This window comes from Calypte anna, chromosome 8 (genome assembly GCF_003957555.1).
Source record: "Calypte anna isolate BGI_N300 chromosome 8, bCalAnn1_v1.p, whole genome shotgun sequence".
Classification (NCBI taxonomy): Eukaryota; Metazoa; Chordata; class Aves; order Apodiformes; family Trochilidae; genus Calypte; species Calypte anna.
The window spans coordinates 11,671,026-11,683,063 of NC_044254.1; the positions used below are offsets into that span (position 1 = coordinate 11,671,026).

Below are 12,038 nucleotides of genomic sequence, written 5' to 3' on the forward strand. Positions count from 1 at the left end.
CCCTTCCTCACAGGGACTGAGCCCCTGGCAAATAGGACCATCGGAGTCTTTGTAGGGGCTCAAAAGTGGATGCAGTATTCTCAACATGGTCTTGAAAATGGTAAATGTTTTATTAATATTTTAGAGACCAGCAGGAGATGCATAGGCTCAGAAGAGAAAGTGGATTTAATGGCATGAAAGTAAAGGTTAAAAGGTTCTCTTTTTGAAAGCATCAGAGTTCAGTCTAAACCACTGAGCAGTGTTTCATGGGGAATATTTTGTAACTGGCTCCTTGTAATGCCCTTATTATTTGTCCTGATACTTCAGTCTGTGCAGTGCCTTTCTCTGATTGTCACAATAATCCAAACACAATTCTCTCTGATGGAAGTACACTAGGGAAACATGGCTTGAGAGGATTAATCCCATTTTCTTGATACATAGAACTTGTGAGTCATCCCCACTACTTGTTTGAACAGTATTAAATGTAAGCATCTTAGTTGTATCTATACACCCACACTGAAGTTTTTATATAAGATTCAAATGTGCCTGATTAACATAAGAAAACCCAGTGCATATTTGCAGAGCAGGTGCAAGCAATGTCTCATCTCTTCCTGAACAAAAGGTTAATACATTCCTACAAGTGACTTAATCCAACCTTATTGCTGAAGTGATATGATTGTAAATGGATATAAATGAAAGTAAAAAAGCTTTCAGTAATGCATTGTAACTATTAGTTAATATTCAGAAAGGACAGGGAATTTAAAAAAAGAAAAGGTACAGCACTATCTGCCAACAACTAATTTGCACACAGTGCATTAATTTTAAGAATTAATTATGCTGTAAAATCTAAGCCTAAGTACACACAGCACATGCAATGTCAGAGTGTGATGTAACAAGAACTGCAGCTCACGTTTTGACTTGTAGATTTAAAATCTAGGTGAACTGAAAGTAAATGTAAGCCCAGAGAATTTAAGTTTTATGATGCAAACCCACTGAAAAGGAAAAATAGCATCTTAGTAGAATACAAATGATACTAGTAGTTCCAAATTAATTTTAAGAATTTTATTACCTCAGTTGCAATTTGCTTAAGCATAAAGGGAATGAGGAGTAATTCATTATTACATATAGAAAAAGAACAGGAATTATGATAAACATGTGCTGGTATGAGGTCATCATGAAGTGAAAGGATGCAAATTGGGCCTGGTTAATAAAATTCTGCACATCTCAGAGAGTAAAAATTGTTTTGAAAATGGTATCCTATTGAAGAGTAAAATCTGTTGAGGATGTCTTCCATCTAGTGATCTAAATCCTGAGAAGAAAAAGGTTGCAATTAAAGCCTGATCAAATCAGCACCAGGTTCCTTCAACCCTGGAAGCACTGTGGGGGTGGCAAAAAGGGACACCCACTACGATGACAAAAGTGAGCAAGGACAGCTCACCAGCACACCATCGAGCTAGTGGTGACCCCTGAGGTCATGTCACAAGAAGAGGGGGCTGGACACTTGAATGGGCCTGAAAGGAAGCTTCCAAGGACTGCCAGTGATTAATGGCCAGCTGCTCTTTTTAACAGACTTAGGCAGAGTGATTAGGTGCAGGAATAGTTGAGTGTTGCTGAGCTGTGATTATTGCACTAAGAGGAGGATTTTTGCTAGCAATCTAGGTTTTGCTAATTGTTTTTAAATCATAAAATAATTTTGACTGGAAAATACCTTAATTAAGGTACAAGTTGGCTGAGCATTTATAGGCTTTTGTATGTCTATCTGGAAGACATGAATTGCATTTCATTTTTTCAATGAGCAATTTTTGTTCACTGGAATTTTATTTCGTTTTGTTTTTGTTAATAAATTTTCCTTCGAAACAAAACCTGCACATTTAAAATTTCTTTCCAGAAGAAATTTTTAGTTAGCTAGGCCTGGTTTCAAGAACTGTTGGATAGAGTTAGAAATTCTGATGTGAATTGGTTCTCTCAGGGTTTCACTAGCTCTTCTTCTCTGCTGTAACTGTTCCAAGATGGTCTTGGGTATTTTTGAACATGGGAAAAATGTTTATAGCCCTGCAGACAGCATCTCAGGTATGCAAACTGGCAAAGTTTTCTCAGAAACAAAGAAAAGACAGTAAAGAGAAACACAATGAAGAGGTAATCCAGCCAGCCTTTGATACCAGATATAAAATAATCCACAAGCTGATTCTACTTTTCATACAAAATGCAGTATGTATGTGAGCACAAATACATAAAAGTCTGCCTAAACTGAAATTATTTAATTTAGCTGTGCTTTCATTCATATAGCTTTCCTAACAAGACAGGACATATTGATGCTGATTTATTTAGTCTTTAAGCAATCTGGGCATTAACATCCAAGTATGCTCACAGTCCATGATCAATCTGTGAATTCTTAAAAGGCAAAAAGGCAAGCAAGAGGGTCATTCTGACTTAACTGCTAAAGTGAAGCAGTGATTACAGGGTAAGAAGGCCAGTTGTGAATATTCTTTGAATATTAAAAAAACCCAAACAAAAAAACCTCAAAACACTCAAAGTTCTTCCAAAAGGAACATTGAAAATCATAGCAGCACAGACAGGCCCTTCAATGGCAGTTGAGTAGCAGCGGTACACAACAAACTTCAGCAGGTAGCTGCTGCCTCCTTCAGGCCATTCCCACTATTACAGTAAAAGAATTCCTATTGAGTCATAAATTAATAACACATCACTATTTTGAACATCCCCATTTCAGATGGGGAGAGGGAAAGAATCCTAAGAAGAAAGATACTGTTAAAGAAGTTGTTATTGAACATGTTTATATATTGGCAAAGGATTATTTTTGTGTTAGAAATACACAGTCATTGAATTATCTTAACTAGGACGACAAATGATACTTTAAGTTGTATCTTTAGCTGTTACGTTCAAGCTGTGAAGTCACAAATGAGAGAAAAAAAGATCTTAATTAGAGCAAAGGCTGTGAACTGGACTGTGGAAAAACTCAAGATCAATTCAGACATCCAGAATGCATATTTCTATATTTTTAGCTAAGTATTTTCAACTCGGTGATTCTGTTCCTCGTACATAAAACAAATTATGCCCTATTTCTCCTTCTATCTTTCTTTTACTTCAGAAGAAGCTTGTGTAGAGCCATCAAGGACAGGTGGGCAGGTGTTCCTTACTTACTCCACAGATGGGGGATATGCAACTGGATTTTATGTTTAAGTACACCCATATGTATATGCAGTGCTCAGTGTACACACGTGGATGTATCTGTGTGTGTATAGTGATGTGTTCAACAGCTCCCTCATCTCAGCTGAAGCTAAGTACTCCCTGTGAAAATAACAAACAACATCAGCTTGATGGAAGCTGAGTGACTCAGTCTGCTAAGAAGGACACTTGTAGATGCAATCATATAATAGTTAATATTTTGTCTTTGGGATGTAACCTGGTACATTGTTTCAGCTTGCCTGAGAAGGTTTTTTAAACTAAATGCAAAGGGAAGATTCAAAAGATTATTTTATGCATGGAGTGTGCTTCCTGTAAGGAGAAAAAGAAAATACACTTCTCAAAAATTACTTTGTATCCATCTCACACTAACACAACCTTCTGATATAACAGCAAATATACATACCAGGTTTTCATATGGTGATACTGCTTTATTTCCTAAAGCACAATTTAAGCAAAATAGTTAAGGAAGAAAAGTGATACAGATTTGATGGTGCACTTCATTCTGTATACCTAATAACATAAAGGTCCCCAAAGAATAAAACATTTTTGAAACAATTTATCACTTTTTTCAAAACGGAAGTGGTTATCTTCTACTTCTGTGAATCTGAGTTGTCAAAGCTTCTAATAGAAGCTCTCAAATACATCCAATGTATACAATTTGCTGGCCTTTCTGTACTCATTTTGTTGCTAATAATAAAAAGAAAAAAAATTTCCATTTTTCACATAGCTGATTCTCAGCACTCCAAGATCAAGTCATCATCCTTGAAGTTAAATCACTTAGGTGTGAGAGAAGGCTCCTTCTGTTCACATGCATATTACACATCTGTTGAAATGTAGTGTGATACATCACTGAGGTATATTGAGTTTTGCCCTTTTCATCTTGCTGCCTTTTTTTTTTAACTCTATAAGTTTGGGTTTATCATACCCATTCCTTGGCACTCAATAATGTAGGTATCTTTGCTGGGATCTTCCTCTTCTGATTTTGTTACAGTAAATTTGGCCTAAAATAGGATTAGAAATAGATTACTAATTAAGTTAACATATATAAGATTAAGTATTCAATATCTGATACCAAATAATTATATTGACATGTGTTTATTTATTACAGCTTGGATTGAGTTAATAAAATCCATGTAAATAAAGACAGTGAAAGTATCTAAACACTCTAAAAGCATTTATCTCTAAACTATGTTCACTTTCTACAGGTAAATGATCAAGTTCACTTCACAGTGCCTGCTAAACAGTATGTCACCTTGTGACTGGATGACAAGAAGTAGCTAAAACTTCCTAAACTTTTGGACTGACCTTTGTTAGCTTTTCTGCAAAGTGTATAGCTGTTTGAGTATGAAGTGTAATTGGTCCAGTTTTCACTCTAGACACTCCCTTTGCCAGCGCCATAAAAATGATAAGCTGAAAGGAAAGTGAGGGAAAGGCAATTATTAAGTAACTGTTCTGGTCCTAGGAACATACTCCAAAACAACCAAACAAACAAACAAACCACCAGCAAAAAAGAAAAAAACAGAAAAAAAAAGAGGAAAACATGCAAAATGTCTGTAGATGTAAAAATTCATGCTGCTGAGTGTTAAGCATGACCCAAAGGCCAAGAAGCTCATAAATTACAGCTGTGATGCCTATTACAGAAGGGCTGCTACTTTTTCTCATAGGAGTTTGCCACTGAATTCCTCTGTACATTTCAGTTTGCTCTCCTCCACCCTCATGCCCCAAAATTCCTAAAGTCACAACAGATTCCATATTGTTAGATTGCCTTTAGGGAAAAAAAAAAAACAAAACCAATCCAAAAACCAAATCCAAAACAACTCGGGAAGAGGTTTTTTAATGCTAACACTTTCTGATCACATATTCACAAGACGGGTATTTTAAAAAATTTTTATTTGATCAACAAATATCACCATGACGTGCAAGTACTCAGTAAAGCCTGATATAACTCTGAGCAGTCCCCATGCACACAGAGTTTAGCTGTGGCATGTTTCCACCAATTTTACTCTGCACACTTTGGAAAAAGTAGGATGAGTCCAAAACCTACATACTTCCTGTTATACAACATAACAGTAATGTGTGGCCAGGTGTATATACCTAAGAGTTATCTAGAACAGCCCAAGGTTCTTATCAGGCTGTGTTACTGAATAGAAGATAGTGGAGGGTCTTCAGATTAAATCAGGTAAAGAAGAAAACCAGCATTTCCTAGATATTCTGTTCTCTATGGGCTTCACTGAGTATAATTCTTAATATGTAACCAGGAGGCTAATTTTACTCCACTGCACAGAGCACCAAACAAAAACAAATTCCCACCTCTTTCTGCCGGACCTACTAATATTTACAGGAAGGGAAAATTTAGAAAGTGTTGTTACAAAGCCAGGAGCATCTGTGGTTCCTAAAATCTGTATGTAATTTGCAAATCCTAATGATACTGTGACCACACCTAGAAACTTCCTAAGACTTCTAATTATCTAATAATTATGTAAAGCCATGCCCACCGATGGATACACCATCTAACTTTGATATCCACATTCTTTCCCTGTTTGGATTTATATTCTCTACAAGTAATACATGTCCAAATTCAACTTCATGTGAACATATTCAGGAGCCTTACTTGGTCTTGCAGAGAATCATCCACAGTTCCACCATGTTTAAGATTTTTAAGCAGAATTTCAGCTGCTTCAATGCCAACCTTGTCAGAATTCTTTCCTAACAAATGAATCCAGGAGATTAGGATGCTGCCAATTATTATTTAACATTTAAAAAATACAGAAGGAATAAAAAATAAGAAATTATCAACTTTTTCAACCTTATTTCCATGCTCTTGCCTCAAATGTCTGCTTGAAAAACCCCTCTCATCTTATGACATATAGTTCATACTTCCTAAGCAGTGGAAAGGAGCTCCACTTGGTCAGAGAAACATTTTATTCAAACCGTTTCAAACAAAAATAATTTCTAATCCTTTTATCTAGATACACATCTAGTTTCACTGAAAAAAACCATTCATAAATAAACCAAATGTTCTTAAATTCCAGAAGCATTTTCAACTCGGTGATCCTTATCAATCTTTTCTGTTAAAAGGTGAGTTTAACATTTTGTCATTTTTGTCACTGCAGAAGCAGCTTACTACAAAGTATGAGATTCCATTTACTACATTTATCTCTACTGTCTATTGTTACTAAACAACATCCATTTTAAAATACAACAGTTAAAGCATCAGATCTTTGGAAAGATTATACTTCAGATTCCTATTTCTTAATAGCACATTAATTTAAATCTGAAAGGGGTATATACTTCATGGAACCCTTACCTCTCTTGCCAAGTGATGACCCAGCTAACAAACAACCTGTTGAAGTCTCTGCAACAACACTAAGCAGAAAAAACAGAATCAATATTAAGAACAAGATCACTCACATTTCACTTAATTTATCAGATATGCAATCAGGGTCTAAGTAATCAATGAGCAACATTACAGTTATCAATAGAAAGTTTGGGCTCATCTTACATGATTCCACTTCCTGTCCCACAGGCTCGATCATCAGGTTCTCGAACAGGTTGAATATTAACGTAAAGATCTCTGATTTCTTTTCTGATGCATCTCACTGCTGCTGCTGACATGTCTTTTGCCAGCTAACAACATAAGAGGTAAAAACATTAAATTATGTAATTGTCTTTTTCTTTGTAAGTCATTATCACAGTGAATCCCTGAATAAAGGGGCTATGTTAATAACTAGAAAAACAAAGGATTGCTGTAATACCCTTACAATCAAGCATCTATTTTATCTTCCACGAATTTTTCCACAAAATTAAGGTAACATTAAATTATGAACAACTGGCAAGTATAGTGTTGAATGTAGAAGCTTTAATATAAATAGAAATTCCAGAACTTTTCTCCATTCATAGTGAGAAAGATTTTATTTTAGTCTTGATTACCTCAAGACAATATATTGTTAAAAAAAACAAACATAAAATAAGGAACCCACAATTATTATGTACAGGATATATTAATATCTTAGAAGATATAATACATAAAATAACATTTTGACAGGTGGGGGCAAGATGAAGCTTATCCCATCCTTGTGGTCCAATCATTTCCCTCTACTCATTCTCTGGAGACACAGAGAGGACAGAAATATTAGAAAGGGGTTCAAAGGAGCAAATTTCTCACTGGAGAGAAGTCCAAGCATTAATACTGTGTGGAATACAGTAGGGGTATGTTAAATAGATTACACGCCGTGTTACAGATATAAGAAGTTGGGTACTATCAGAGCTATTATCAGCACTTACTTTTATAGGCAGTGCTCCAGCAACAAATGCTCTTCCATATATCTTTGTCACTGTGCCACGATCTGTTAAGTTTATTGGGCTCAACTCTTTGACTGGGGACAACTGGACTACAACTTCACCACCTCCCTGAGGGTAGTAGCCCCTGTTTACAAACACTACCAGATATAATTAAATGCAAAGATCACAAGGAAACCAAGAAAAGAACATTCATATATTTAATTATACATTTTTATGTTCTCTGTTACTACACATATGAATTTTCTTGATGTGTACCTTAGAAACCTTTATAATAGAATTAAGTTCTCTAGCAGTAATACCTCATAACACACATTAACTATCTTGACTGGCACCTCTTCAGCTTCCCTCAGGGGTAACCCATAGAAAACATTAATAAGCAGCTGAAGACTCAGCCATGGAAAGAAAAAGAAAAAAAAGAAAAAGGGAAAGGGAAAAGGGAAAACGAAAGCAGGAAAAAACGTTATCATATTTATCATACGGTGACAATACACACAGGGGCAGCTAATGCAGATTAGTTAATGTATTATAAATTCCTCCCTCAGCTTGATTAAGGGCATCTTGCATGTGTGCCTCTGTGCTCACACACTGGCTTGGTAAAGCCTGTCTCTGCCACGTCTACAAATCTCACCTCTTTTTTATGTCACAATTAAAGGTAATATTGAATTTTTCAACTATTGGCTTGAAAACCTGAAAAAAAGCATACATAAAACCACAGTGAATCTATTTTGTATTTGTAATTTCCTACTATCTTATGCATTCTTCCAAGGGGAAAAAAAAATAGTGCAATGCAAAAGTTTCAGTTACATTATAGAACAAAACAGCCAGTCTCATCCATACAGCTTATCTGACATTCCTGATACTTCATTCTGAATGACCCTTTGTGTAAAAGGACTTTCTTACAGAAAAAGGAAGATAAATTTTTAACAATTCACAGAGCACTTCTAGAATAAAGACTATATTTTAAGTGAAATTTTCTTTAGTGATTACAAGCAGACTAGGTAGTTCCTGTTTCAGGGAATTCCAGGAAACACTGCTTGCCCTCTTAATACAGTATACTAATAGTGTTATGTTGCCATGCCTAATTCCATAATTACAAATTAACTTGCAGTAAGAGCAATAAAATTACAGTAGTTATACTGTATAAATATGCATGAACGATGCACCAAGCCAAAAAAAATTTTCCCTACCATGACTGTGTAGTCTATCTGAGGAGCCATCTCAGCATTAGTCCCACCTTTTAAATGAAGTTCTGATGGAGTAGCAGCAAACAGCACACAGGGCATTGCTACCTGCATCAGTAGACACACACTCCTAAAAGCAATGATAAGATACTCAACTGTCAAGCAGTCATGATCCATAGAATTCCACAGAAACATTAAATATCAAAGGCAAATGACTCTCCAAAGCATTTACATATTTGATTTTGACCATTACCTAGGAAGTAAATTTATTAGTCTTAAAACTAATTTAAAATTTCATGTCCTTAACAAGCCTAAATACAAGGGGTTTTGTTCCTCAATAACTGCATCTTTCCTACTCCTGTTTGAAGTAAATGTAATGTAGCTTACTCAGTATAGCGATAGGACTACAAAAACTGTAAGTTTAGCTAGCAAATAAAGCAGAAAAGGCTTAGGCAACAGTTTTAATGTCTTAATACTTAACAAGGTATTTAGAAAAATATAAAATTTCATAGTAGCACCTCATACAAGAAAATTCAGGGCCATAGAAAATAGATACGAGATTCCCCTATCACTGAATCACAGATAAAGAAAAACTTAGAAACTAAATTTCCCAAAAGTAAGTTTGTTCAGCAAAACAAAAGTTATATCACAGGGATTCAAACACCATTTTGAATTGTGTAAAGAGTAATCTGAGCCAAAGAAAACACAGTTTTGTTTTCTTAATTAACTTCCATAGCTAAAATGGTAGAAACTATTTACGGAATTTTTCATCAGATTCAAAGAACAAAGGACACAACACTTAAATACAGGACAGAGGAAATACAGCTTCAAAGAACTATAGAATGGATAGAATGTTTCCAGCTCCAGAAGACTAGAATCCCACATTGTGCCTTTATGTATGAAAGTAAAAGTTCAAAATCTTCTTTAATACATTATGAGGATTATTTTAGATCTCATGGATTTAAGATACTTCTCTAATTTGATGCAAGATGACCCAAGAATGTACAAATGTGAGAAAATAATGTGTACATTTTTAACTACATGGGTAGTTGCTTTTTGCTTAACATAAATCAAGTGTTCAACTTACATATCAGTTATAATTTAAACCCATTGCATTTGTGTATACTTTTCCACATATATTCTGCCTACACTAGAAGTTCTTTAGTCAAATATATCTGGCTAAAGCAGCATGGATTTTAGCTCATTACTCATGTATTCATATTCTTTTATTTCCCTCTCATTCATGATAATTTTAAAGTTACCAAAATGTCTTCTCTTGTCATTTTAAAGTTATAAAAGGCATTTAAAAGCAGGTAGCGTTCAGTAATTTTCTCTGTACAGACATACCCTGCTGTTTTTGTATCTGCTATGTGGGTTCCACCTTTGATCTTCCCAGGGGTGAAGGTTATTTCTGTTGAGCCAATTTCTCCACCTTCCAGCTTCCCCTCACATAGATCTCGAATCATCTCCAATCCAGATAGATGCTGAGGCCTTGGAATGACAATAGGCAGTTAAAAATACATACAAGTAGACTACATCCTCCTCATTTATGTGAAAAGAAATACTAAACACCAATTAATGGATACAGTTGCAGATTTCTGATCAAACAAAGATCAGAGATTCAATCTGGTTCCTACAGTACTTCTTCTGGGTTCATAAGAGACAAAGGCATAGCAGTCAGACCATTTTGGCATTCTTAGGATTCTGCTTTATTTTCCATTATAGAGTCCAGACAGACAAATGAGATGCAGGAGCAGTCGCTTGTCCTAATGTGATAAAAGCTTGCACAAAAACGCAGTGGGCTATTGATGGCAAGACTACACTGGAGCCAAGCCAAGAGAGCTGACAGTTTTGCTATTTATCTTATTTATCTTAGGAAAGAAACGAACTGATCTTAACACTGGGCGTTCGAAGTACCATGTTTCACTGAGGCGTTACGTGACCTCAGCTGTATTTTGTATTTCGTACTGTGCAGTCTCCACTGGCGAAGCAGCCTTTGAAAATATTTCCGAGATTTTAAGTCCGTGGTGCCTGACAGGTACGACCGGGGCAGCCAGCCGGGACGAGGGGTGGGAACTGCGCTGAGGGGAGCCGGTGAAGGGGGCCCAATCCTCTCCCCGGGAAACTGCGGGGGTACCCCGTTCATACTCCAGCGTTACTCCGTGCTCAGTCCTCAAGTAAGTGAGCCACAAACTCACTGACAAAACTGCCCTCTTATAGCAATGGAAATACAGCCCTGGGCGAGCGGCCACCAGGACGCGGGAAGGGCGATTACCTGAGGCCGGGCTGGCTCCTCCCGGCGCGGATCCGCTGCACCCGTACCGGCAGGCCCAGCAGGCAGCTCAGGGCCGTGGACACTCGCAAGATTTGCCCGCCCTGCAAGGAAAAACTCAGTTCGTCAGGCACTACGGTACTTCCCACCCAGCCGACCACTACCGGCCCTTCCGCAGAAGACGAGGCCAGCCCACCACTGGTGCTCACCCCCTCCATGATCCCGCCGTCTATCTCCATCCTGTCCCCGTCCATGACGGGCGGTGAGTAGAGTCGTTTCTCGCAGAGACCCCTAAGCCGATAAGATCCCAGCAGGGCCCTGCAGACGGAAAGCGCGAGGCGAAGCAGCTCCCGGGCCCCTGAGCGCCAGCCGGCGAAAGCGCGCCCAATGGTGCGCTTCGGCGACGGCGTCTCTCAAAGCTGCCGGTACTGTTCCCGGTGCTTGGGCCTGGGAGAGGCGGTGCTGGAGCACGCGCAGAGCGGAGGGACCTCCCCGCCCGCCAGCCACACGTAGTCAGGGGCAGTGCGCTGCCTGAGGGGCAGACGGCGGGTCCCAGCGCCCCGGCAGCATTGTAGTGCGTTGGGAGATCCCTACAGGCACAGGGCAGAGTGGTGGCGGCTCGGCGTTCCGGAGAAAGCAATGCCTGTACCCTGTCGCGACGTTACGGCCGGGGCGGTGACAAATACAGGACCCCGCAAGTCACGACAATGCAGCTGCTGGGACGACAGCCCGTGGGCCCTGCTTTGCCCCGGGACGCCCTAAGCCGCTGCTGAAGGCTGAAGGAGAATGGCTGGACTCCTGCCGTCAGGGTTACGAGAGAGTAATTTTCCCCAGGCGAGATGTCTAAAAGAAGCACGGAGAGACGTATGCGTGTCGGTCAGGCAGTCACACTCGGGACTTTATTACAGATGTCCCGGCAAAGGCCGGGTGCTTCCTGCTGCCCTTCCCGCCAGTTCGGTCAAGGGAAGCCTCACGCCCACCAGCGCCAGCGGAAAACCCTTTGAGGCGCTGGGGACAGATGAAGTTCACCCGTTTCTTTCTATGGGCGTGAGGGCTCCGAGGCACCGCCTGCGCCCTCCGGCAGGCAGCCGAGACCAGTC

General features: G+C 38.7%; 1 protein-coding gene across 3 annotated transcripts; it reads right to left on the minus strand.

Moving 5' to 3' along the window:
* Positions 1 to 3,596: 3,596 nt before the first annotated feature.
* RTCA (RNA 3'-terminal phosphate cyclase) lies at positions 3,597 to 11,410 on the minus strand. Of its 3 annotated transcripts, XM_030454938.1 has the most exons (11): positions 11,148 to 11,409; positions 10,942 to 11,042; positions 10,014 to 10,157; positions 8,673 to 8,796; positions 8,114 to 8,172; positions 7,468 to 7,609; positions 6,686 to 6,810; positions 6,491 to 6,549; positions 5,795 to 5,889; positions 4,489 to 4,593; positions 3,597 to 4,184 (listed from the first exon to the last, which is right to left on the minus strand). In XM_030454938.1, exons 1-11 carry the CDS (start codon positions 11,190 to 11,192, stop codon positions 4,086 to 4,088), a joined length of 1,098 nt encoding a protein of 365 aa, XP_030310798.1. In that variant the 5' UTR covers positions 11,193 to 11,409; the 3' UTR covers positions 3,597 to 4,085. The 3 variants fall into 3 exon arrangements, with proteins under 3 accessions (XP_030310798.1, XP_030310799.1, XP_030310800.1); XM_030454939.1 differs by lacking the exon at positions 8,114 to 8,172 and having other exon boundaries at positions 7,468 to 7,622; positions 8,720 to 8,796; positions 11,148 to 11,410; XM_030454940.1 differs by lacking the exon at positions 4,489 to 4,593.
* Positions 11,411 to 12,038: the final 628 nt, after the last annotated feature.

Excerpts from the sequence above, each read along its gene's own strand:
- RTCA (XM_030454938.1), bottom strand. The coding sequence starts at position 11,192 with ATGGACGGGGACAGGATGGAGATAGACGGCGGGATCATGGAGGGG. Across the intron at positions 8,797-10,013 it reads GCAGATACAAAAACAGCAGG|GAGTGTGTGTCTACTGATGC; the intron begins GTATGTCTGTAC and ends CATTGCTTTTAG. Across the intron at positions 4,185-4,488 it reads TTGCAGAAAAGCTAACAAAG|GCCAAATTTACTGTAACAAA; the intron begins GTCAGTCCAAAA and ends ATCCTATTTTAG.